The following is a 25,380-nucleotide window of genomic DNA, read 5'->3' as shown; positions in this document are numbered from 1 at the left end:
ACCCAATATGGCCGCCACCGCAAAGGATTGTGGTAGCGTGACCAGACCTTCCTATACTGACCTTGGTCTCGCCCGCTCATTACGACACGTTCGAATATGATAAACTATAAAGAATAATTAAAACTAATAATTTCAGAAGGCAAGAAACAGATATGAGATCAAAGATAGACCAAGAGCAATTGTTTGACTTATTTTCTACAACGTATTTCTTACAATATGCTTAAATGAAATAAGTAATTCACGAAAGAAGCAGAGAAATCTGATAGCGAGTTTGTCACTTCTTACCGATTCCTTTAATTGTGCCTCAGAGTATGCTGTCATAAATAACTTTGGGTTTAATCGCCCTTTATCCAATTATCAGCGATCCAATCTTTTCCTCCGCACATCTGATATTTTGACATTCGTATTGAAACCGCTGTTTGGTGAGCGATGTTCTGCCCGTTACGCAAATATTTAGCGTCGTTTCACCGTATTTCTCTTTTTTCTTCTCGTAAAATTACATTTTTGTTCGCCTCTGTGGTGTAGTGGTTAGTGTGATTAGCTGTCACCCCCGGAGGTCCGGGTTCGATTCCCGGCCCTGCCACAAAATTTGAAAAGTGGTACGAGGGCTGGAACGGGATCCACTCAGCCTCGGGAGGTCAACTGAGTAGAGGTGGGTTCGATTCTCACCTCAGCCATCCTCGAAGTGGTTTTCCGTGATTTCTCACTTCTTCTCCAGGAAAATGCCAGGATAGTACCTAACTTAAGGCCACGGCCGCTTCCTTCCCTCTTCCCTGCCTGTCCTTTCCAATCTTCCCACCCCTCCACCAGGCATAGCAGGTGAGGCTGCCTGGGCGAGGTACTGGTCATCCTCCCCAGCTGTATCCCCCGACCTAAAGTCTGGTGCTCCAGGACACTACCCTTGACCGGTAGAGGTGGGATCCCTCGTTGAGTCCAAGGGAAAAACCGACCCTGGAGGGTAAACGGATGAAGAAAGAAAAAAATTAAATTCGTTCTAACAGGAATAAAGCTCCTAAATGACAAATTTTAGCATGCTTTTCAATTTGATTTGCTTTTTGGTCAAGTTCAGATACCGTAAAACTTTTTTTCTGATTTCATTACCCGCATCCTACTTCTCAATTTATAGATTATTTTCTGTAATCTGGTATTTAATTTTCTCATCCATACATTTTTCAGATTTAACAGAAATACTTGTAAGGCCGGTCTCCACTGATTAACATTTAACAACAACATGTTAAATGTTAACTGGTGGCACCATCAACATGTTAAATGTTGAATACTGTTTCATTTAACATTGTGTCCATACTTAATAAACATGTTAAACTTAACTTTCTTGGTTTATATATAGGTAGTTCATCATATCAGTTTGCGGTAATAAATTTAGGTGGTGTCTAGTATTTTCAAACAAGGACAATGGACTCAGATGAAAAAGATTTGGCCTTTGTTATTGCCACTGTTGCTTCTTGTTATGATTTACAAATGAAGTTTTATTAGACACATTTCCTCCCCTCATCCTGCTCATTGCTTCAAAAGCAAAACACTATGAAGTATAAACTTCGTCCAGTCCCGCCCCCCGACTTCAGACTTTTTCTGATTTTTTGCAATACTCGACTGTACTGGGAGCAGAGGTACGCTAGGTTTTTTTTTCGATGCACTCGCGGGAATAATTATAATATAGAGTTCCTGGAAACTGTCGGCTTTCTTCGCTTTGTCTCTGTATTCCTTTGATGAGACATCCCACAAACAAGGCCTTTCTATTATATCATTAATTAAGCCCAAAGGAATCTTGCTCCACTCCATTTCTGCCTATAAATTTTAGTATAGTGCAGACAGAACGACACGCGTACGCGTACTGGTACTGGTACTGTATTTGTAGCTTATAACAAAGAGAATGAGTGTTGCAGAGCGTTGTAACTATAATCCTACTTCACGAGAAGCACGTTGTTGCGTCGTTTGGCTATCTGTTGACAAGGAAACGGCAAGGAAGTTGCCGAAGATGTGCCAACATCTCACGAACAACGAATTGACTTGACATGTTTTCCACTTGGAGCGGAAAACACGCCGACATGTTAAAAGTGTTAACCTCAACATTCTGAGTTAACATGTAAAGTCAATTGGAAGACACAAACACAATATACATGTCAATTGTAACATGTTAAATTTAACATGTTGGTGTTAAATGTTAATCAGTGGAGACCGGCCTGTAGAGTTTCCTTGATATAGAAACGAGACTTATACTCCTTTTTTGTTTGTGGCTGATGTATGAAATGGTATGTTCTTCGTTATCTGAATCGGAACTTTTATTAAATTTTGATGGCAATACATCATTTTTTGAAGCTGTACGCTTCCTGCTTTTGACATTTTCCTGTTTGTGAACAGGATACACAATGAAAACAGAAGGAAATTTGATTGATGTGCTTACACTGAAATCTGTTTTATGAGAAGAATTGCTTGGTACCTAAAGAGATCCTACTATATCACTTTGCCTAGAAATAGTTTGCTTCCATTTCTCCCTTAAACTGCACTCGGAACGGAAACTATGGAACGTCAATTTCCATGCTTTTTTGTGTCATCCGAAATAGAGAGGTACCGGTACACAACAGTGCACCTTCTTCTCAACCTCACAAACACTCACCGACAGAAACAATTTTCACAATAAATTGCACAAATTCAACATAGCATCACAATACTCCGCATATCACAATGTTAAAGTCCGCCAAGAATAGAACGGAAACCTGACATCTAGCGGCCAAATCGTGAACACGGTCGGGCCGCTTTTTCAGCGACAAATTAGTAGCTATGTCCCGGCCTTGTATATCTCTTAGGCAACGACTGTACGCGCACCTTTTAGCGATACATGAACACCAACGAGCTAGAATGATGAACACCCTTGTTTAGAATAGGTCGACCTCGGGCATCTTCGAGATTCATATTGGCAACCTTTGAAACACAAACTATAAATCGCTTATGCATCGCTGTGTGACATCTGGCGTACACTTTACGTACTAGTACTGTTTTTGTTTACACAGCAAAAGCCAAACTATAGAATTCATGCTGGGAACAAGGTTCGCATCGAGAAATGTTATATAATGTTACATAAAGTGTGTATGACACAGTTGTTGGCTTAAGATTATAAACGTTTAGAAAATTAATATCGATCGATCATATTATCGATTCAATTCAGATTTCATTTTCATTCGGTTGGCAGTATTACCGGAACCGTGAGAGGCTCCTTACTTTACCGCCCCGTACAAAGAAATATCGCTAAAAGGTGCGACAGACATACAGAGTTTAGAGCAAAGAGAATAGGATTGAGAGTTGTGACAGGATGGCCGGTGATTGATAACAACGCTGCATTCGTAAAATGTAACTCTGCAACTCCCAATTGACACTCTCCGTTCATAAAACAAAATTATCCAGCAGAGTCTACTCTGTGAGGCGTTCATAAAACTGTAAGGCAGGAGTGAACCAGTGTTAACTCTTTTTACTCCGTGTAGGTAGGTGGTTAGAAACTCTTCATGCGCAATGTGGTCCTGATAGAGGACTACATAAATGAAGCGACGGAATCGTGGAATGGTAACCGCAAAGCCAAAAAAAGGTTCGACAGTGAGTGCTTCCAAGTAAGGCAGGCAACTTTGAAGAAAATGCGAGTAGCCAGACAAAGTATGGACGTCGTCCACCTAGCAGAATACCAATCTGCTAGAAAGGCATACAAAACTCATTTGAAGGATAAGAAAGCCAGTTACATAGAAGCTCATTATCAGAAGCTGATGAAGGAAATAAAGGAAAACCCGTACAAAGAAATGCGTCCACGCCAACCAAGATTCCCAGCAGACATACCAATGGAGATCTGGGAGGTGTACATGGAAAATATACTATGTAAACGGGACTTAACACCTACAATGGAAGGGGAAGTTAAACCATGCAGTCCTTTCACTCAAGAAGAAGTAACGAAAGTGATCTCAAGTGCAAAATCTAACAAGGCAGCAGGCTCAGATGGCCTCTACAACGAATATCTGAAGACATCTCTCCCTTACCTAGAAACAGTATGGTTAGAACTGATGAGCAAGTGTCTGGAAACAGGAAACCTTCCAAACGTATGGAGAAAATCAGTCGTTAAGATGCTCTATAAAGGGAAAGGAGAAGTAAACAAACCGGAATCATATCGCGGAGTGGTTCTTGAATCAGCGGCTTTTAAGATTCTCACCAAACTGACAATTCAGAGAATCAATAGAATAGCAGACCCGCTTCTGCCTGACGAACAGTTCGGATTTAGAGCCGGGAGATCGACTCTGATGGCAGTGGAATGCCTTCTGCACGATATTCATGAAACAACCAAAAAAACCAAGGCAAAATGTTCGTAATATTTATTGACTACTCCAAGGCTTTTGATACAGTAGATAGACGGAAACTTGTTAGAAAACTAGAGGAAATTGTTGGTCATACCTGGCTCACAAGGCTAGTTACCAACATACTTTCGGAGAACTATATTCAAATAAGTGACAATCTCTGCACATTAAGTTGGGTCCGGCAGACAAATGGGGTATTACAGGGGGAACGCACTAAGTCCTCTGCTGTTTAATATCTTCACACAGGATGGAATCAAAGAAATCAAGAATAAATACGGAAGGTTAACGCATACGTACATATGCGGACGACATGGCTATTGCGTCTGAGAGTAAAGACGAACTACAAGTTGCCATGGACTTAATCGTGGAATGGGCAGAAGGTAATAAAATGTACCTTAATGCGAACAAAACCGAATTATATCCTATGTAAAGGACAAAAGGTACGAATTAACAACCAATACAAATAACTGGGGATTACAATAAAGGTAACAGGAACAGGAACAACTTTCCCAATACACCTAAACGAGAGACTCATCGCAGCTATACGAAGCATTAGTGATATTAAACACCTTCCACAGCTATCTTTGGGGACAGCCATGGCTCTGTTTAATACGAACGTTGTTCCAACAGCCATATTATGGTCTAGAGCTAATATAGGAACATCTCTCAAAAATACAACTACAAGAGCTGGAATGTCTGAAGGTTAGATTCTTGAAGATAGTTCTATGTGTTTTTAAATATACATAATCAAAACTGGTATACGTTCTTGCAAAGGAGACGTACTTCATTGAAGACATAAGATTAGATTGTTACTTTCAGCGACAAGGAGTTACAGGGAGTTGCTACAAGAACTGCAATCAAAGACGGCTTTGATATGGGACGAGTTTTACTCACTGATGCGATGTTAAACAGGGATTGGACGCGCGGTGGCTATGATCTGAGGCATACAGTGACCAGGTTTGCCGTACACGGGTTCCGCCATAAGGTGTGCAGAACCATGTAATTTCACAAGGCAGGGCCAGGCTGCATATGTGTCTTCTTCGACTAACGATGCGATATGTACCATGCCATCGAACGTGCCCATAGAAAAGGAAGCTTGACACAATTGTGTAAATAACTGATGATGTTCTGCACACATTGATTGCATATTATTATTAATGCATTTCTAAGTGTATTTAAGTGTATATATTATGACCATTTTGTTGCAATAAATTTATTATTATATTTAGAGAAACAGGGCTTGTTGCACGGGTGGGCCAGACTGGTAGCGCAGTAGATGTTAGTCTTGCTCGTGACGTCATCATAGGAAGCGATTTCCACGTAATATCTACATGTAATTTCTTTCCGAATATTTCAATTGGTTTGAATAGTGGTCTGCTGTATTTTGCGTAGTGTGTGTATCGTAGTTCGTTTCTGTGAGGTCTCTGATAAGTTGCTGTGTTTCGTGCAGCGAGGTGAACTTATTTTCGTTTCGTTAGTTGCGTGAACATTATAATAGTAGCTGAAGTGAAATTTCTGCCCGTTCATAGTATCACTGTAGTGTAGATATTTGCGTGGGCTTTTTTTTTTTTTTTTTTTTTTTTTTGCGATACGTCGAGTGTGAATGAAATTTCTTAAATGTGTTATAGCTGATGAAAACTGTTCGAAATACTGACAACAATGCCTAGATATGCAGTAACTGACTGTCTATCATACAGCAGAAAGACGAAAGGAAGATATATGGTGTATAATTCATTTCCTAACGCTTCAGACCTGCAAAAAGTTTGGATACAAGCATATACAAGGAAGGATGTCTTCAATGTAGCTATATCTACCGTATGTTCGCGGCATTTTACGGAAGCCAGTTATGTTCGTGATTTAAGAGCAGAATTGCTGCATTTCCCTCCCAACAAAATCTTGAAAACATCAGTCGAATGGAGCCATGCAAACGGAGCAGACGTGTGTGCCGAGTGCTGAGTGTTGTGGCGTAAGCGAAATGGGAATAAGCATAGAGCTCTACCGAGCGGTCACCTGTCGATGGAACAATCGAATAAAATATCAGGTATGGGGTTTAAAATGTGATATAAAATACTCTGAAATCGTGCTGGCATCGTTAGTGATTGCTGCGTTATTAGTAATTGGAAGCAGTGAAAACAACCCTGGGCCACTGAATTGGGAAGATATAGCAAAGATCAAGGAGGTGATAAAAGAGGTCAGCCAAACAGACACAACGAGGGAGCTCATTATGGCACACAATTAAGATATTCGGGGTGATATGGCAGGTATAAAAGAATCTCTGGATAAATACCAGGAAGAAATGGAAATTGCTAAGGAACACCGGAGATCAGTGTTTGCCCAACGTAGCAGATGCCTGGTCATACATGGGATCAAGGAGAATAGAAGCGAGGACAAACTGGCATTACTAGATGCTGTTTTGGAAGTGTTCACGCTAGGAGTGAAAGTAAATTGCACGGAATCCGATGTGGACGACATGCAGAGAATAGGAAGAACCCAAGGGAACAGGCCGATTAAAGTGCATTATTGGTATCTGGAATAAAAACATACCAAATTCTTCGGAATGCCAGGAATTTAAAAGGGACGGAAGTCTGGATCCAGAGAGACCTGGGAATTGAAGAAAGGGGGGAGATGAGAATCCTACGATTTCACATGGGGAGAGCTAGAAGAGAGGGCCTTACAGCGTTTATTCGAGGCAAGAGACTATTCATCATAGGCGATGGTTGGAGAAAGAACTACACGCCATCCCAGCTGGAAGCCTTGACGTGAGAAGGAAGTGCGGTACCAGCGCAACACGGAAGAGGGAATGATGACGTGCAGGAAACAGGAGCAGAGCTCGTGTCGTCAAGGTTGCTGACACCTACTGAGAGTGAGGGCGTTGCCACCAGTACGGAGAGACAACCTGTAAGTAAATGTTTAACACCTGATGAGGAATCGGGAAATAGCTCGTGTACTACTCCGGTAGCAGCAAGACACCGGAGGATAAGAAAAAGAAGCATGGACAGAGCTTGAAAGACTTACGGACTAAGAAGGGGGTGCTTTCAGATGGAAAAGGTAATAAACGGCAAGGAAAGAAGCTAGGGGAAATTTATAGTTCTCCTCATGGAAGTATAGTACAAATTGATAAAACAATAAACGCATGTAACAAAACAGGAAGTGTCTCTGATAACAGGAAAGCGAAACAACTAGCAATTAAGAATTGGTTTTGTTAATATAGAAGGTTTATTAAGTAAACTGGGGAATGATGGAGTGTCTGAGCTTGTGGAAAAATTTGAAATATTTGCTTTTTTAGAAACATGGATGCCCGAAGGAAAGATCTTAACATGGAAGGGGTATGTTACGAGAAGTGTAATAAAAAGAAAACGAGGGACTCAAGGGAGAATTCCGGGAGGAATATCACTTCTGATAAAGGAAGAGTTTAGTAGTCAGATAGAAGAATTGCCTAACGATATGCAAGATGTCATTTGGATCAAACTTAAACTGGAAGAGAGTAAGCAGAGAGATATATGCATAGCCTTTATATACAACCATCCGATGGGGTCACCATATACGAATGTGAACTCTTTTGAGGATTTAACAGAGGAGATTAACTTAATGAGAGGTAACTATGAAGAAGCACGAATCATTATGTTGGGAGATTGGAACGCACGAATTGGAGAGTCAATTCCAGCATATAGTAAAGAAGGAATAGAGCCAATGATAGGTAGCAGAAACAGTCGGGATAAAGAACGTAATGTGTATGGGCATAAACTACTATAACTATGTGCCGCAGAGAATTTATATATTCTAAATGGATGGTGGCGGGGAGATGAAACGGGAAAGCTAACATATATCACAGCGCAGCGAGGTAGTGTAATTGATTTGGTTGTGTGTACAGGAGATATCTTAGAGATGGTAAAGGAAATAGAGATCTTAGAATGGGCCGAAACACATCATTCCCCGGTATCTGTTACCCTAGAAGTGTATGAGAAAGAACAGGAGGAACGTAACACTGTAAAAAAAAAATATAATAATAGGATCATTAATAAATATAAGTGGTGCGAGAATACCCCAAAAAGATTAGAGTCATATTTAAAGGGAGAATAATTCCAGATAATTAAGAGTGGAATAGATGTAGCGTTATTGAATAGTAAGGTGGACCTAGCGGTAGAACTGGTAGAGAAACCCTTTAAAACTGTAGCTCGCGTGAAAAGAAAGCAGAATAATAATAAAGATAAAATAAAAGAATGGTATAATGATGTGTGTAAAACAAAGAAATTGGAGGTGATTAGAGCCCTAAAGGCGTATAGAAAAGAGGGGGAGCCTGAGGTTCGGGCACATTATTATATACTAAGAAAGGAATATAAAGTGTTGTTAGTAGAACAAAAGAGGACATGGCAACAGGAGGAGGCAAAATTAATAAACATAGACTGTAAGAATAATCAAAGTGATAAGATATGGAATAGAATTAACAAAATAAGTAGAGGAGAGAGAGTATATTCCAATGTTAAAATTGCTAATGGAGTCTGAGTTGATTATTTTAATAAATTGCTAGGAGGACACGATACTTGGATAAATAATAGAACATGTATGGATATCTCGAGGGGTTTAGAGATTTGTATCCCCTGCTTAGATGAAGAAATATCAGAATGTGAGGTTTTAGAAATGACTAGAAAGGCCAAATGTAGGAAAGTGGGGGGCCTCACTGGTATAACTAGTGAATTTTGGAAAGAAGCAGTAAAAAGTCAACAAATGCTGGAAATACTAGTAAAATTGTTCAATAGGATATTTGATTCTTTGGAGTTTCCTAAGGCATGGCAGACAGGTATGATATGTCCAATCTGCAAGAAGCGTGAGGAGAGAAGTAATCCAAGTAACTATAGAGGTATAACACTATTGGACTCCCTAAGTAAATTATATATAGGAATTCTGGCAAATATACTGATGAAATGGGCGGAAGAATTCTCCATCCTCTTGAGATATCAAAGTGGTTTCAGGAAACGCAGAAGAACAATAGATAACATCACGATTGTAAAAACAATAATAGATAAGTATATAAAACCGAAAGCAGGAAGACTATATACAACGGCTATAGATTTTGAAAAGGCTTTTGACACAGTCAGCAGGGGCGCATTGGTCGCGAAATTACGCCTATTAGGGTTATCTAGTAAGATGGTACAAGCATTGGAGCGGGTTTATCGAAGGGTGCAATGCAGTATTAGGGTAGGTGATGGGGTAGCATGTGGTCAAATAGAATCTCGATTGGGTTTGAAACAAGGATGTAAGCTATCTCCTATTTATTTTTTTAAATTATAAACGGTATATTAAATGGACATGGAGGTGATAAGTGGATGAGTCCAGTTTTAGTAAATCAAGGAATACCAGAACTAATTTTCGCGGACGATGTCCTGCTGATGACGTTAACGGCCAGAGGCATCCAAAAGAGCATGAATGCTGTGACAGAGTTTGCTAAAAAATGGTCATTAAAAATTAACATTTCCAAGACGAAAGTTCTGATCTGTAAGAAAGGCTGTAAGCGAGCGAAAAATGAACAATTGACGATAGATGGATGTCAAGTGGAGGTCACAAATAGATTAGAGTACCTGGGAATATATATAGCAAATAACGGGAAGTGGGTCCATCAAATAAAACAAGCAAAATGGAAGGGTCTTGCAGAATTATCAGTGATTAGAATTCTTGAAAATAAATTCCCAATATATAGATTATAAGATTCCGAGAAATGTCCTGCAAGCCGTAGTAAAAAATCGAATGCTATATGGAGCTGAGCTAGGGGGTGTAGAGAAAGAGTGTGAGATGCTGAACCAGGTTATAAGTAAGTTCTGTAAATTTGTAATGGGTTACCAAATTGTACAGCAAATTGTGGAGTAAGATTAATATGTGAAAAAAATATCCAAGTAGATATTCTTAAGAGAATTTTGAAATATCTGTTGAGACTGAAAGGAAGAGAGGGTGGCGAGCTTCTGCAGATCGCATATCAACATCAGAGAGAAAATATCCAGGGAGAATATTGGTTAACAAAAATCAGAAGTATATTAGACAGGTTGGGATACGGGAGTTGGGAGAGGTTGGAAAGGTTAACGAATAAACTAATCATTAGACGACTCAGAGATATTCAAAGACAGTGGTTGGTATCCGAGTGTAGAAGCAAGGCGACCCTCACAGAGTTTAATAGGATAAGGCAGGATATGAACATAAATATTGTAAGTGTAAATAGAAGAGAAATCCTGGGTTTGATATGGTGGATGATGGGAATTTACAAAAACAAGGGATGGGTTAGGGTGAAGGATGCAACAAGGTGCCTTCTCTGTGGTGAAAACAGAAAAGAATTTCACATGTTGAAATCAAATAAAGAAACCATAGCGGTGGGAAGGAAATTTTCGAATAGCAAGGAACAATAAATGATAAATGAGGATGAGGATGGCTATAGGGTTATTAAGACGATAAGCAAAGAATGGTATAAGCCTGGTAATCTCAGTAATCTGTTAATTGTAATTAGAAATTCATGTAGAAGAGTGTTGAAAGAGCCTACAATGAGGGTAGGACAGATTACGGATGGATGATTGTGTTACAAACCGGTTAGTTAATAATTTGCCAACAGTGATATGTAGTAAAAGGAATATTAGTATAAGTAGCACTGTAAAGTCGATATGTTAGTAAGCCATAACGTAATTAACTGTTAAACTGTTTGTAATGAGACAGGGCCCAATGGATATAATGTTTCTTCCTCAGCTGCTGGCGATCCGTAGCTGTAGGTTGATAACATTCACTCACTACTCATTCCCCATTTAATATTCATTCATTCAATCATTTATTTAATTCAAAACAAGGGTTCTCTCCCCAGTTACTGGTTATCCGTACTGGGAGTGATGAGTCTTCTCCCCTCTCATGCATGCATGAATATTCATATACCCATTCATAAATCCATCCATACATGTTTCCTCAATACCGTTAGGGAATCATTAATTAATTTGCTTCATTTCTTCATCCATTCATGTAGATAAAATCGTATGCGTAGCCCTTGCACGTGGAATGGTGATCCCCCTGTGCAAGGAGGCACTAATATAGGCAGGGAATCATAGTTAAATAATTCATTCATTCATTCATTCATTCATTCATTCATTCATTCATTCACTCATTCATTCATTCATGCACTTTTGTAAGGATATAACCGAAGTATGACGGGATAGGACGGGCCTATCCCAATCGAATATGTAGAGTGTCCACAAATGCAACAGAGAAAGAAGAAAGGGAGGGGGCACATGGGGAGCGGGATTTCCGCTTACGTGTGCCTTGCAGAAATTAGGGAATGTTGAGAAATTAGTGTTTGACAGCTATTAGATCAGGCGGGGTCTTCCGTTTGGGCCTCAAGAGAAAGGGCCGGGCGTGTTATCCCTGGGAATGTGGTCCCTTTCCTCACTAGGGGTGGATAACACGACCGGGCAGTAGTTATGCATAATCCCATCTATGCATTTATTCTGCGAATCGAATGCTCTCTCCTCGGTTGGTGGCTATCCGTGACTGGGAGAGAAGCGTTCATTCCTTTATTCATGCATGCATGACAATTTAATTTAGTCATGGAATCATTCATTAAAAAAACTCGTTCAGGCATTTATATACACATATGTATAGTGCCTGTGAAAATGAAGGAGAAATCTGTACAGACTTATGACAAATAAATAAATAAATAAATAAATAAATAAATAAATAAATAAATAAATAAATAAATAAATAAATAAATAAATAAATAAATAAATAAATAAATAAATAAATAAATAAATAAATAATTAAGATCTTGAAAACCGATGCAGTACATACAAAAATCCTTCCCGGTAGCATTTACAGTAGTAGCCCGGTAAGTGCACAAGTACGGTATTCTTAAAAAAATCGTCAGTTCCACAGTCTTCTTCTTCTTTCACATTCTGTAATTTAAAAAAGTAGAAACATCTATGCATGGCTTCGAATATGTACTTACTTTTGCTGCTGCTATAATAAGTGTTAGCTTTAAACTCGATACCTGTCGAAGTGTGTCAGTATCTTCTTCTCCCTATTCTACCGCTTTTTCCCACAGATGTGGAGTCGCGGGTGCGAACTGTGTCGCACATATGAATTGGCCATGTTTACGGCCGGATACCCTTCCTGACGCCAACCCTATATGGAGGCATGTAATTACTACTGCGTGTTTCTGTGGTGGTTGGTAGTGTAATATGTCGTATGAATATAAAGAGGAAAATGTTGAGACAAACACGAACACCCAGTCTCCGGGACAGAAGAATTAATCAGACGCGATTAAAACTTCTGACCCGGCCGGGAATCGAATTCAGGACCCTCTGAACTGAAGGCCTCAACGCTGACAATTCAGCCAATGAGTCGGAAGTGTGTCGGTATATCGTATGTTAACATACGGTAGTTCCATTTCCTAAGCTTTTACTGCCAACATTTAATATTACCAACATTTCTAATCTCTAAATATTTATGTTTACAGATCTGAGTGCGCGTGACCTTCTTTAAACTATGGAGGAACTTGGAAATGTTAAAAAATTTCAAGCGTTGGCCACTGCACCGTCAGATATTCACATATTAAATTTGCGCCTTATCCGTATTATAAATAATGAAAACCATTCTGTACAATTTATCCATCTTATAACAGCAGTAATCTGTATGACCTGCTATGAGTTGTCAGAAACTGTAATGTTTGCTCTTGTTATGAGTTTCGTACTGATTTGCGTGTCGCACGCTCAGGGCTCAGTTGCTTTGCTCCTACGGTGACGTCATTTCATTAACCAGTAGCACTGCCTTCATGATGTCCAGGCCGCACTGTAACGAGCGCGGGAAAGCAATCAGCTGATCGTTAGGGGGGAAGTTTAGCACATGAGTTAGTAGAGTTAAACATAGATTTTCGCAGTTTTATTGACATTTTTAACGATGGCCGCGTGTTCACTCAGATGCATGGGAGAATGAGTCGTCATCGACTGCATTATTAAGTGGAAAGTCGTTAATTAGTGAAGAAAACTTAGTGTGAGCGTGTATTTATATGAAGCCATAGGTTAAGAAGATTCATTCTTCAGTGTTTTAATTTTGTAGTTTATTTGTGTACAGTTATATTTATAGTGTAAAATTAATTGAGTTAGTGCATTCTGTGTTTTATTATTAACCACGAATTGTATATACGGTACTTGAATTAAGATGATCAGTGAGGGAAATCACCATGCCTAAGAGTTGCTGTGTGCCTGGCTGCAAAGCCAATTATAAACAAGGAGAGTACACTCCGGTATTAGTGTTTCCTTCTGATGAAGAACGAGTTAAGTTATGGAAGAAGGCTATTCCCAGGGGGAATTTAATAGTTAACCACAATACAGTTGTGTGTATCAAGCACTTTCCTGAAAATCACATCCTGAGAGAAATAAGAGTGTCCCGTCCAGATGGTGAGTTAATTTCTTTTATTATGTCATAAATAGAGACGAGAATTATAGGCACTAAAAACAGTTAAAATAGGCAGGCATATAGGCTCCTAAATTAGTCAAAATAGGCATGTAAATAGGCACTAACGTGTAAAATAGGCAACAAAATAGGCATGAAAAATACTTGTATAATTTAATAACACGTTCAATTACTGTACTATAAAAGGAATTTACAACAAGCAACGTTTCAATGTTTTCCGGTAACAATCTTGTTCTCCTATCAGGCAGAGTGTTTCCTACAGAGAGTCTGTGGTGTAGTGGTTAGTGTGATTAGCTGCCACCCCCGGAGGCCTGGGTTCGATTCCCAGCTCTGCCACGAAATTTGAAAAGTGGTACGAGGGCTGGAACGGGGTCCACTCAGCCTTGGGAGGTCAACTGAGTAGAGGTGGTTTCGATTCCCACCTCAGCCGTCCTGGAAGTGGTTATCCGTAGTTTCCCATTTCTCCTCCAGGTAAATGCCGGGATGGTACCCAACTTAAGGCCACGGCCGCTTCCTTTTCTTTTCCTTGCCTGTCCCCTACAATCTTCCCATCCCTCCATAAGGCCCGTCTTCAGCATAGCAGGTGAGGCCGCCTGGGCGAGGTACTGGTCATTCTACCCAGTTGTATCCCTCTACCCAGAGTCTGAAGATCCAGGACACTGCCCTTGAGGCGGTAGAGGTGGGATCCCTCGCTGAGTCCGAGGGAAAAACCAACCCTGGAGGGTAAGCAGATTAAGAAGAAGAAGAAGAAGAAGGAAAAGAAGAAAAAGAAGAGAAATCTCTCAACATCACAGGAAGTGATTGGACAAAACTTCACTGCTTCTTCTACCTCACCTCGTAGCACCCTGGCTACTTTTACCGTCGTTTTCCATCATGGAGTGGTGGTGGTGATTATTGTTTTAAGAGGAAGTACAACTAGGCAACCATCCTCTATATAACACTAATCAGAGGGAAAATATGGAAGGGGTCCGACACTTCGAAAAGTGAAGATATCGGCCAAAGGAAGACAAGGGCCACGAAGGGCGTGAAAATGAAAGACTCCCTAGCCCTCGCAAACGTAATAGCGTCAGGGTCGGAAAAGAACAAAAGTTGACCAAGAGAGGTCGGGTAGGATAGATGAAAGTGAGGAGCCTGGCACAAGTAAGTTGAAGCAATGCCAGGACTCAGCTAAGGACCTCGTGGTCGCTAGCCCACGCTCCAAAGTTCAGAGTCCCTGGGGCTTTTCCATCATGGATTCTTTTGCAGGACTCTTATGGAACTTTTTGCTGACAGCGGCTACCTTCCCAGAGGTTCGGTCAAAACTTCTCCTGACTTCTTCCACAACCCTAAATGACTCTACTGGGGGAAAGCCACTCGTCTCCAACTCGGTAATTGCTCCCGGCAGCTTTTTGAAGTTTGAAGATGCACCAGTTTATGCAGGGGGATGTTAGCTCCCACCATTGTAGTGCACAGGTCTATAGAAAATTGTTGTTGATCGCTGTTCACAGTGGACTGGTAGGAAAGCTGCGATGACAATGCTTTCTGTACTCGTGTCAAATGCATCGCAGTATTTCTATGTTGATCTATATGGTATCTTTTCACATTTGATCTGAAAAATAATAAAATTGACTTAAATTACAATGGTCTTATATTTCTACAGCTAGGCTAATTGGCAATAATGGTTAGTATAAAAATAATGCCGTATGGCCTGCGGAGAGGCCTGGTGCGGGTCTTTTTCTCGTAGACGGCCTATTAGGCGACCGGCACGTCCCAACCACAGAGCCAGTGGAATTAACCAATTAAGGTTAAAATCCCTGACACGACCGGGAATTGAACCCGGGACCCCGTGAACCGAAGGCCAGTATGCTGACCATTTAGCCAACGAGTCGGACAGTATAAATATGTATTTGTTTCATAAAAAAGAGAAAGGCTATTAGAGGTGATGTTTCTAGAAGTACAAAACTTTAAAGTAGGAACAAGGGAATTTAGAGGTGACCTTCCTATATGCTTCCCAGAGACTCACCAAGCTGCCTCTAGCAGTAGTCTTACTTATATAGACGAATTAAAACGGAGGCACTATAAATCTCAGATTTGTGAACATTTCATATGTTGCTATTGGCCGGCTTTGATCAGCCGGGTCAGCTGACATGAAGAATATTTTCTGTTGTCTACAATAGATCCTGCATCATATGTGCCCACAAGGCTGCCACCCTCGTTGAAAATGAGAAAACCGCGTGATTTGAAATTGTCGTGGCATGCGCCCATAAACTTACTTTTTGTCGCAATTTAGCAAAACTCTAGATGGGATGTTCGAGCTTACGCACCTCACCCCTCCCCAACCACCAGCACACCGTACCTCACCAATCCAGACGAACAGTCTTTTCACTGACCTGGTCTTGTAGAGATAGTCTTTGTAGCCTTGTTAAACACGCTGTGATATCGTCCAAGCCGTGCCATCTTGTACTGTATGTCTAGCTTCTGTGACATCGTCCTAGCTGCACCACATTCGATCTTCAACCCATGCTTTTTTTTTCTTTTGTTAGTTGCTTTACGTCGCACCGACGCAGATAGGTTTTATGGCGACGATGGGATAGGAAACGCCTAGGAATTGGAAGGAAGCGGCCGTGGCCTTAATTAAGGTACAGCCCCAGCATTTGTCTGGTGTGAAAATGGGAAATCATGGATAACCATCTTCAGGACTGCCGACGGTGGGATTCGCGCTCCTAACCGCACGGCCAACTCCCCCTACGTTTCGCGAAGGCTTAGCGGAATCGTAATAGAGTTCACTAGAGCCTACACATAGCGCTGGTGAAAGTTACTCATGATTTTTAAAAATTACATTTCATTTGTAGTCCGCTACTGTGATGTAGTAGTCAGCGTGATTAGCCGCCGCACACGGAGGCCCGGGTTCTATTCCCCGCTCTGCCACGAAATTTGAAAAGTGGCACGAGGGCTGGAACGGGGTCCACTAAGCTTTGGGAGGTCAACTGAGTAGAGGTGAGTTCGATTCCCACCTCAGCCATCCTCGAGGTGGTTTTCTGTGGTTTCCCACTTCTCCTTCAGGAAAATGCCTGGATGGTACCTAACTTAAAAACGCGGCCACTTCCTTCCCTCTTTTTTGCCTGTCCCTTCCAATCTTCCCATGCCTACACAAGGCCCCTTTTTAGCATAGAAGATGAGGCCGTCTGGGCAAGGTACTAGTCCTCCTCCCCAGTTGTATTCCCCGACACAAAGTCTCACGCTCCAGGACACTGCCCTTGAGACGGTAGAGGCGAAATCCTTCGCTGAGTGCGAGGGAAAAACCTACCCTGGAGGGTAAACAGATTAAGAAAGAGAGAAAATATTTCAGTTGTAAATGTCTATTTTCACGGGAATTGAATCAGAGTTCAAAACACCGATTTTTAATTTTTATCCACTCTGTCACAAGAGACCACCGGCGTTCTAACTCCTCATTCAGTAGTTAAATGATTATTTACATGTTATCAGTATGAATTATTGAAAATTTACGACTACAGCATTGCAACAAAACAACTTTCCACAATACGTAAATTAATAGGCCTATAAATGCTACAATGAAATGCAATCGTAGTTCAGTCACCAAAAAAGATACAAGGAACAAACGAACTTACCTCGTTACAACAAGCTTGGCAGAAGACTACCTTTCCATCCGTAGTGAAATTAGGATCCTCTGTGATCCATCAATTCAGCCAGTGCAATTACAATTTTTTACGTCACGCCGACGCAGATAGGTTTTATGGCGACGATGGGATAGGAAACGCCTAGGAATGGGAAGGAAGCGACCGTGGCCTTAATTAAGGTACAGCCCCAGCATTTGCTTGGTGTAAAATGGCAAATCATCTTCAGGGCTGCCGACAGAGGGGCTCAAACCCACTATCTCCCGGATGCAAGCTCACAGCTGCGCGCCCCTAAGCGCACAGCCAACTCGTCCGGTGATTTTTCTTTGGGCGTTGCCACAGACACACTTCTTCTTCACAATAAATCACAACACGTTCTGAAGATAAAGCGTACGCGTACAACAGTTCATATCGAGAAGGAGGTATAAGGGTTCGACGTTGATTGGTTCTCGCATATGTCTTAGAAGGGTGGAGGGGTTGAAGGCTTCGAGGTCAAATTGTTCCTTGTTTCTCCTGACCGAAATTTCCCAGGAACTATTTCTGGTGACTTACAAGAATTCCCGTTTTTGTTCGTGGGGTAAACAGACCTTGAGAAATGAGAAGATAATACTGTCGAGCACATCAAATACAATGTAATGAACCGGAAGAAAATCGGCTTCTTTAAAATAGATTAAAAAGGCATCAAATAGGCAATTATACTCCAAATAGGCACAAACTCCTGAAATAGGCATTTATAGGCACAATAAAACCAACGAAACCTGGCTTAAAGAACCCTAAAACGGATTGATATCTCAAAAGCCTACGTTTCTGAACACAGGAATAAAATAGGCAAGTAGGCAAATTCCCGTCCCTAGTCATAAACATGGGTAACATTAGGTAGGCCCTATATTTTTATGTAATCAGACCTACGGCTAATCTAAATTCGGTGTATTTGAAAATGCAAGTCTTATTTATGAGTATCACCGAGCTCGATAGCTGCAGTCGCTTAACTGCGGCCAGTATCCGGAATTCGGGAGGCAGTGGGTTCGAACCCCACTGTTGGCAGCCCTGAAGATGGTTTCCCGTGGTTTCCCATTTTCACACCAGGCAAATTCTGGGGCTCTACCTTAATTAAGGCCACGGCCGCTTCCTTCCCATTCCTAGACCTGTCCTGTCCCATCGTCATCGTAAGACGTATCTGTGTCGTTGCGACGAAAAAAATATAATAATAATAATAATAATAATAATAATAATAATAATAATAATAATAATAATAATAATAATAATAATAATAATAATGATAAATTATTAAAAAATAAAGAAATTATTAGTATCACACAGCAGTGTGATTTATGCAAATCTTATCTTCTGACAGATTCAGATCTTATTTATGAATTACCTCCAGAAGTAAGATACCGGTATCTGAATTTCCTAAATCGAGGGGGCTTAAGGTATCCATCAGACATGTCAATAGAACTTGGAATTGAGGTGTACAAAGTATTTTGTGTGTTAGTGTCAGATACATAAGTTATAAGATGGTATTTCTAAACTCAGACAATCCTAAGTGTGTCACAAAATCCTTGGCTTTGGAGTCAATGCAGTTGGCAGATTCCCTAATCATTTGTGACTGCGGGAAAAATTGGAAGACCTGGCCGGACAGTGTATATATATTTGGGTGAATATATTTTTAAATAACTTTTCCAAAATTCACACCGACTTGTGTATTCAACAAAGTGCTTCAAAGAGAGCAGACCTACTCCATACTGGTGTAACTTCCTGTAAGAGGTCCAGGAAAGCTGCAGTGTTCATGGAGTGGAAACAGTGAGGTACAGAAATAATTTATATTTGTAATAAATAGTAGTGGTAATTGGCTGCATGTTTTCTGTCAGTGTGTATGATGTGAATGTTCCAGTTGACCAGAAAATGGATAAAATCGCAAGAAAATGTCTCAAAGTGTTAGGCTGTACTCACGCAAACGAACGTATATACGCGAGAAATAGAACGTTACGGAGAAGGTTATGCATTGTATGTCAGAATTAACAAATATTTGAGGATAGGTTTTGGTTTTGTTACCGTGTTTTAGCGGTAGGTAGAGGTGAAAGAAGGTGCGGGTGTGAACGGGTCTCAAGCTACGAAAGTAAAATTAATTTAAAATGTAACAAGGTTATATTTTCTTTTCAAAAATAAAGAAATAACAAGCATGGCAGGTACAAAGTAGCAAGTCCAAAGGGTAGTTACAATATTTACAGGATTTGGGCTTCGCGCCCTGACTTCACAATGCTTGGGCAATCAGCTCAGTTTTACCCCAAACGCAAGTTTCAACAGAGGGGCAGAAAACCCCATTCATGCCTAGGAGCCCCTGCTCCAAATTACACTGAAAAGCCTCCACGAGGCATACAACACTCAATTTTCAAAAGAGCCACTCACTCTCAACTTTAAGCCTCTCCCAGGCCACACCAAACTCCACCTTCAAGCTGTCCTCAACGGACATAAACACAGGGGTAAAATACCCAATCTACTGAGGCCTATTAAGTGAGAAAAGGTTAATTATATGGCCTCTAAAATACCAACTTGAAAGGAGGCTCTCCGCACTCCTAATACACTTTATTTAAAACCTACTTGGCACTAGGCCGTTAATGCAAGGGCTAATCCCATACTACAGAGGTGACTTCAGAAAAGAACAATTTACATTATATTAACGAAGAATAGGTTGAGAAAAATAAGTTCACCTCAAAACAATATGATTGGGAGCTCGAGAGGGTTAAGCACTCTCTATCCCGATATGCAGTTTAAGAGATGAAATAGATACAAGTTTCTTTACATTTTAAGAAAGGTTACATAACGGAAAAAGCTTCGGACCCGCCCCGAGAGTTAAACTGCTGAGCTAGTAAAGAAAGAAGTTATTAATTGGCCATTACCTTGTTGTTGACCGCTGCCGAAGAAAGAGGCGCTTCCCGCCCTCTGCTATGTACTTTACACACAGAAAGATGGAACAGAAGTGGCGCAGAGACCCTAAAATCAGCAGTTTATATACTCTCGCGGAAGGTTCTAGGCGTTAGGGGAATGAGAACACCCACCCACAATCACTTTATTGGAGAATAAAGAGAAACCCCTACACCAGATGAAGAAGAAACACATTATTGGTGGAAAATTAATTTCAGAAATTCGGGATTGGCTAGATTTAAAACAAGGGGAAAGAAAGGGGTAATATTGCCAACTTAACCAATGACTGAAAGAAATTTAACAAAGAACAAACTTTTGAAATAAAATTTTCTCCAAAGAACAGTTCTTTTTCTTCGCACTAGGGTGCACCATTGTAGTTCTTCAGTAGTGTCCTCTAGAAGAGAAAGTTCACACTTCTTACTTCAAGCAAAACAAAAACACATAAAAAATGACACAGTTCTAAAACTCCAAAATTTACAGGTAGTGACATCTTCTGAGAAAGTAGAAAATTAATACCGTCAATAAAGTTCAGACTTCCTCCAGCAGAGGATTTTCAACTGGCGCACCTTTTAAATTAGCGGCGTGGAGGTGTACCGCCCGGTACAGACCTCCCCCCCCCCCCAAAAAGTTCCTCCAGGGGTGACACATGAAATTTGTTTGAAAACTAGGTCCAAGTTTTGATGTAGATGTGGAGATTAATTGCAGAAGTATTTTTAAGATTTTCTTAATATGGTTTGATTCAGTTTCAAAATTTTGTTTTTGCAGGTGAAGTAAAGTCTTTATGCTTGTAGAAGTTGAATTCAGAAGATAAACTTTAGTTTTTAAAGTTGAGAAAAAAAATTTCTAAGTCCACCAGGTATTGCAGAAAAATCCAAGAGAAGGTAGTAATGTCGAACTGGAATGTCCATGTAGTTGATGTAGACTAAGTTGAATGGCCAGATCGGCCGTTGCCGCTTGCGTCCAGGAGAGGCCGCTCGGACCCCTCAAGTACCCTGAGATACCGCTCGCCCGCACCATGAGGGGAGCAGTGGTGTTGAAACACGCCGCGCCCGCGGTGAAGATATACAGGCTGCGGGCAAGTAGCAGGTCGTGCGCCGCACGTCAGCCTTGGCCGGGAGGAGAGCTCCGGCTCGCCGTGCACATGTCGTCCTCGCTGGGGTCGAGGGGGCCCATCCTCAAACCCAGTCGCGGCACAGCGCCGCGCGGCTGCGGGGGCACTGAAACATTAAAGCTAGGCGGCAGAATTGTTGGACTATCATCATTTTTTGAGGGCGCAGGCTTGTTGGAGAGGTTGAGGGGCCAGCAGCGTGCAGAAATCCATGGTATTTAATATAAGCAAGCCACAGTGTGTATAGCAGGAGACGGGAGCGTGGTAATGGCCATGGTAAGGACAAAATGGCAGATTAACGGATCGGGGAAGGTTTTACAAAAGGCTTACATATAAAACAAAATATTATAGGAGGAGCAGAATGCCTTAAGAGTGGAAACTCAAAAATATATATATATATATATATATATATATATATATATATATAACCTTCATATTCCTATCAAATTATATGAAGCAAGTTGACACAAAATTTACACCGGTTTCACCTGGGACAGGTGAACCCTAAATATCCTCTCGGTGGCTGGATTGCTTACTAACAATGTAACCGGCGTAAGAAAATCGAGAATGATACAAGGCCCATGAAATCTGGGGGCAAGCTTGCCCGCGGGAACAAAGTTCTTGACCATAACTTGGTCACCTACCTTCAAAGGGGTGGGTCTCCGTCCACGATCATACCTTTCCCTAACCTTTTCATGAGACACTTTAAGATTGGCTTTAGCCTTCTTCCAAAGATCTTTAATGTTGTCCGGATCTATTGTCTCGGGTAGAATGTCACTCAGAGACCAGAGGTTAGAGAGCGGCGTGTTGGGAACAAACTTGAACATCAACGAGGCTGGAGTAAATTTATGTGATTCATGAACCGCCGAATTCAAAGCAAAAGCTAACCAATGCAGGGACGTGTCCCAGCTGGAATGATCTTCATGATGATAGGCAATAAGTGCGGACCTGAGATTACGGTTAACTCGTTCAGCCAGAGATGGTTGAGGGTAATAAGCAGAAGTAGTTACATGAGAGAGGGACAAGTCAAAACAGAATTTACGAAATAAATTAGATGTAAAAGCCTTAGCATTATCAGATACAATATATTGGCACGGACCAAAAGAAGCAAAAATAGAATTTAAGCAAGTAATGGTAGACTGAGCGGTAGCCAGCTTAGTCGGAAATAACCAAGAAAATCTAGTAAAGCCATCTACGCATACAAAGATGAACTTGTTAGCATTTCCCTTTGACGGGGGGAGGGTCCTACATAATCAATATACAGGCGTTCCATGGGGCGCGACGCTTGATGCGAAGACAAAAGGCCTACCTTGGTGGACATGGTGGGTTTACTGAGCAAACAAGCTTTACAAGCTTTTACAAGTTCACGGATTTCACCGTCCATACCTTTCCAGTTGAACATTTCACGAATCTTTTCACGAGTTTTAAATATTCCCAGATTCCCCCCCAATGGGATCTCATGATAGAATTTGAAGATCATAGGCACAAGAACAGCTGGAACGACAACCTTCATCATCTTGTCATGCCTCGAAGGGCAACATAAAACACCATTCCTCAGAACATAGGGGACGACATGTTCCCCAGAAGAAAGGGTTTCCATTATCGGAGCCAGCGTCGGATCTTCACGTTGGTATTTCTCAATATCCCTAAAAAGAATGGGAGCATCTGTTAAGATGGCATTAACACCAGATGGTATGGACTCGGGAGGTGACGAACTGTCGACCGGTTCATGGGTCTCGACGTCGTTAGAAAACATACGACTGAGTCCATCAGCAACAACATTTTCGGTACCTCTGATATGCCTGACATCGAATTGGAAGGCAGAAATACGGATGGCCCAACGGGCTATACGACCAGTACGACGCGGCCTACCTAAGACCCAGCTTAAGGCTTGATTATCTGTCTCCAGGTCGAATTTGACGTGTTCCAGATAGAGACGGAACTTTTCTAAGGCGAATAAAACTGCCAAACCTTCGAGCTCATAGATGGAATACTTGGCTTCTTGAGCCGACAAGGTCCTAGATGCATAGGCGATGGGTCGCCTCCCTAGTTCAGTCTCTTGAAGAAGGACTGCAGCTACTGCTGACGACGACGCGTCAGTTTGGACGATGAATTTCTTCGAGAAATCAGGCATAGCAAGTACAGGGGCATTACAGAGAGCTAATTTAAGATCTTCAAAAGCGGCTTGTTGAGAAGGTCCCCACTCGAATTTGATGCCTTTCCTACGAAGAAGGTTCAAGGGCGCCGCTCTATTAGCAAAGTTAGGAATGAACTTTCTGAAGAAATTCACCATACCAATAAACCTGGCGATACCTTTAATGTCCTTGGGAGGTTTAAAATCACGGATGGCCTGTGTTCTCGAATGATCGACTGCAACACCATCAGGTGACAGAATATGCCCTAGGAATGACATAGAGGGCTTAGCAAAGGCAACCTTGGACAACTTGACAGTTAACCCAGCCTTACGAAGGCGATTGAGAACTTCTCGCAGATGATCTAGATGTTCTTCGAAGGTTTCCGAAAATACGACGACATCATCCAAGTAGTGGTACAAGTATTCAAATTTGATGTCGGAGAAGACCCTATCTAGCAGCCTAGTGAGTACAGCTGCTCCCGTGGGGAGCCCGAAAGGCACGCGGTTGTATTCATATAAATTCCAGTCCGTGGCAAACGCTGTAAGGTGTTTAGACTCTTCGGCAAGGGGAATTTGATTATAGGCCTGATTCAAGTCCAAGATAGTAAAGAACTTGGCCTTACGAAACCATGAAAAACAAGAATGAAGGTCGGGAAGGGGCACAGATTGTAACACCACCTTCCGATTGAGAGCCCTGTAATCAATGACAGGCCTGAAGCCCCCTTGGGGTTTCGGGACTAGAAAAATAGGCGAAGAATACGCTGACTTAGAGGGCCTAATAATACCATCCTTCAACATCTGATCGATAATTTCTTTCAGAGCCTTCATTTTAGGTGGAGATAGCCTATAAGGTGGAAAACGGACAGGAATCGAATCCGTGACCTCAATTTTGTATTCAATAAGGTCAGTAACACCAAGAGTATCAGAGAACACCTCTGGAAAGGACTGACACAATTTGCGAATACTATCAGCCTGCTCCTCAGGTAGATGTCTAAGGTCTAACAACATCTCATCCTGGGTAGGCGAAATAGATGAACATGATACAGAATTACACTTTAACAAGGGAATGTTACAATTGGACGCAAATTTGAATGTGCACGACTTACTCTGAAGATCGAGCACAAGACCAGTGTGAGAAATGAAGTCCGCTCCCAGTATGATGGGGCAAGACAAGTGCTTAGCCACAAACAGTTTGGTTTTCCATGTAAATTTAAAAATACGAATTTTGACCAGTAAGGAACCTAGAATTTCTAATGGAGATGAATTAGCCGAAACATATAGAACAGGAGATGAGACATAGTCAGGTAGTTTACAAACAGATTTCAATTTAGAATACCATTCAGCCGAAATAATCGAACAGACACTGCCTGAATCTAATAGAGCGGTTATAGGCTCATTATTTAACTCAATCTTAAGAAAAGGAATAGGTGCGGGGGAATCCGCCGCAATCCTAAGACACTCTTTGGGGCATTCAAAAGATGCATTTGAAAATTGCTCGTTCCCTGAATTTACAACCTGTTTACTAGGGGCTGAGTCTCGGGAAGATGGATTTGTCGACTCAGCCGAAGCCACTAGTCACTTTTTATTATTGGCATAGGTGGAATTTGCACCAGAAGTTGAGGAGGAGGGGGTGCTATTCGAATTTGGGCAATTCTTGGCAATATGTGAGAAAGCCCCACATTTAAAACAGCCTTGTGATGAACCAGCCCCATTACTTGTCCCACTCGACTTGATCAGTGGACACTTATTGCGCAGGTGGTCAGGCGACCCACAAGCATAACATTTACGAGGGGTGACTGATCGGCGAGGTGGAGGCCGAGT

General features: G+C 41.4%; 1 protein-coding gene across 1 annotated transcript in view; it reads left to right on the top strand.

Annotated features, from left to right (window-relative positions):
* Positions 1-4,659: 4,659 nt before the first annotated feature.
* The window catches only part of LOC136856792 (noggin-2-like), a 114,750-nt gene continuing 94,029 nt past the window's right edge, over positions 4,660-25,380 (top strand). Inside the window, exon 1 of the mRNA XM_067134906.2 lies at positions 4,660-4,729. Coding sequence (XP_066991007.1) covers positions 4,660-4,729 — 70 coding nt within the window. The remainder of the gene's footprint in view (positions 4,730-25,380) is intronic.

The sequence above is a fragment of the Anabrus simplex genome, chromosome 1, assembly GCF_040414725.1.
Source record: "Anabrus simplex isolate iqAnaSimp1 chromosome 1, ASM4041472v1, whole genome shotgun sequence".
NCBI classification, from domain to species: Eukaryota; Metazoa; Arthropoda; class Insecta; order Orthoptera; family Tettigoniidae; genus Anabrus; species Anabrus simplex.
This window is presented reverse-complemented; position numbering and strand designations above follow the sequence as displayed.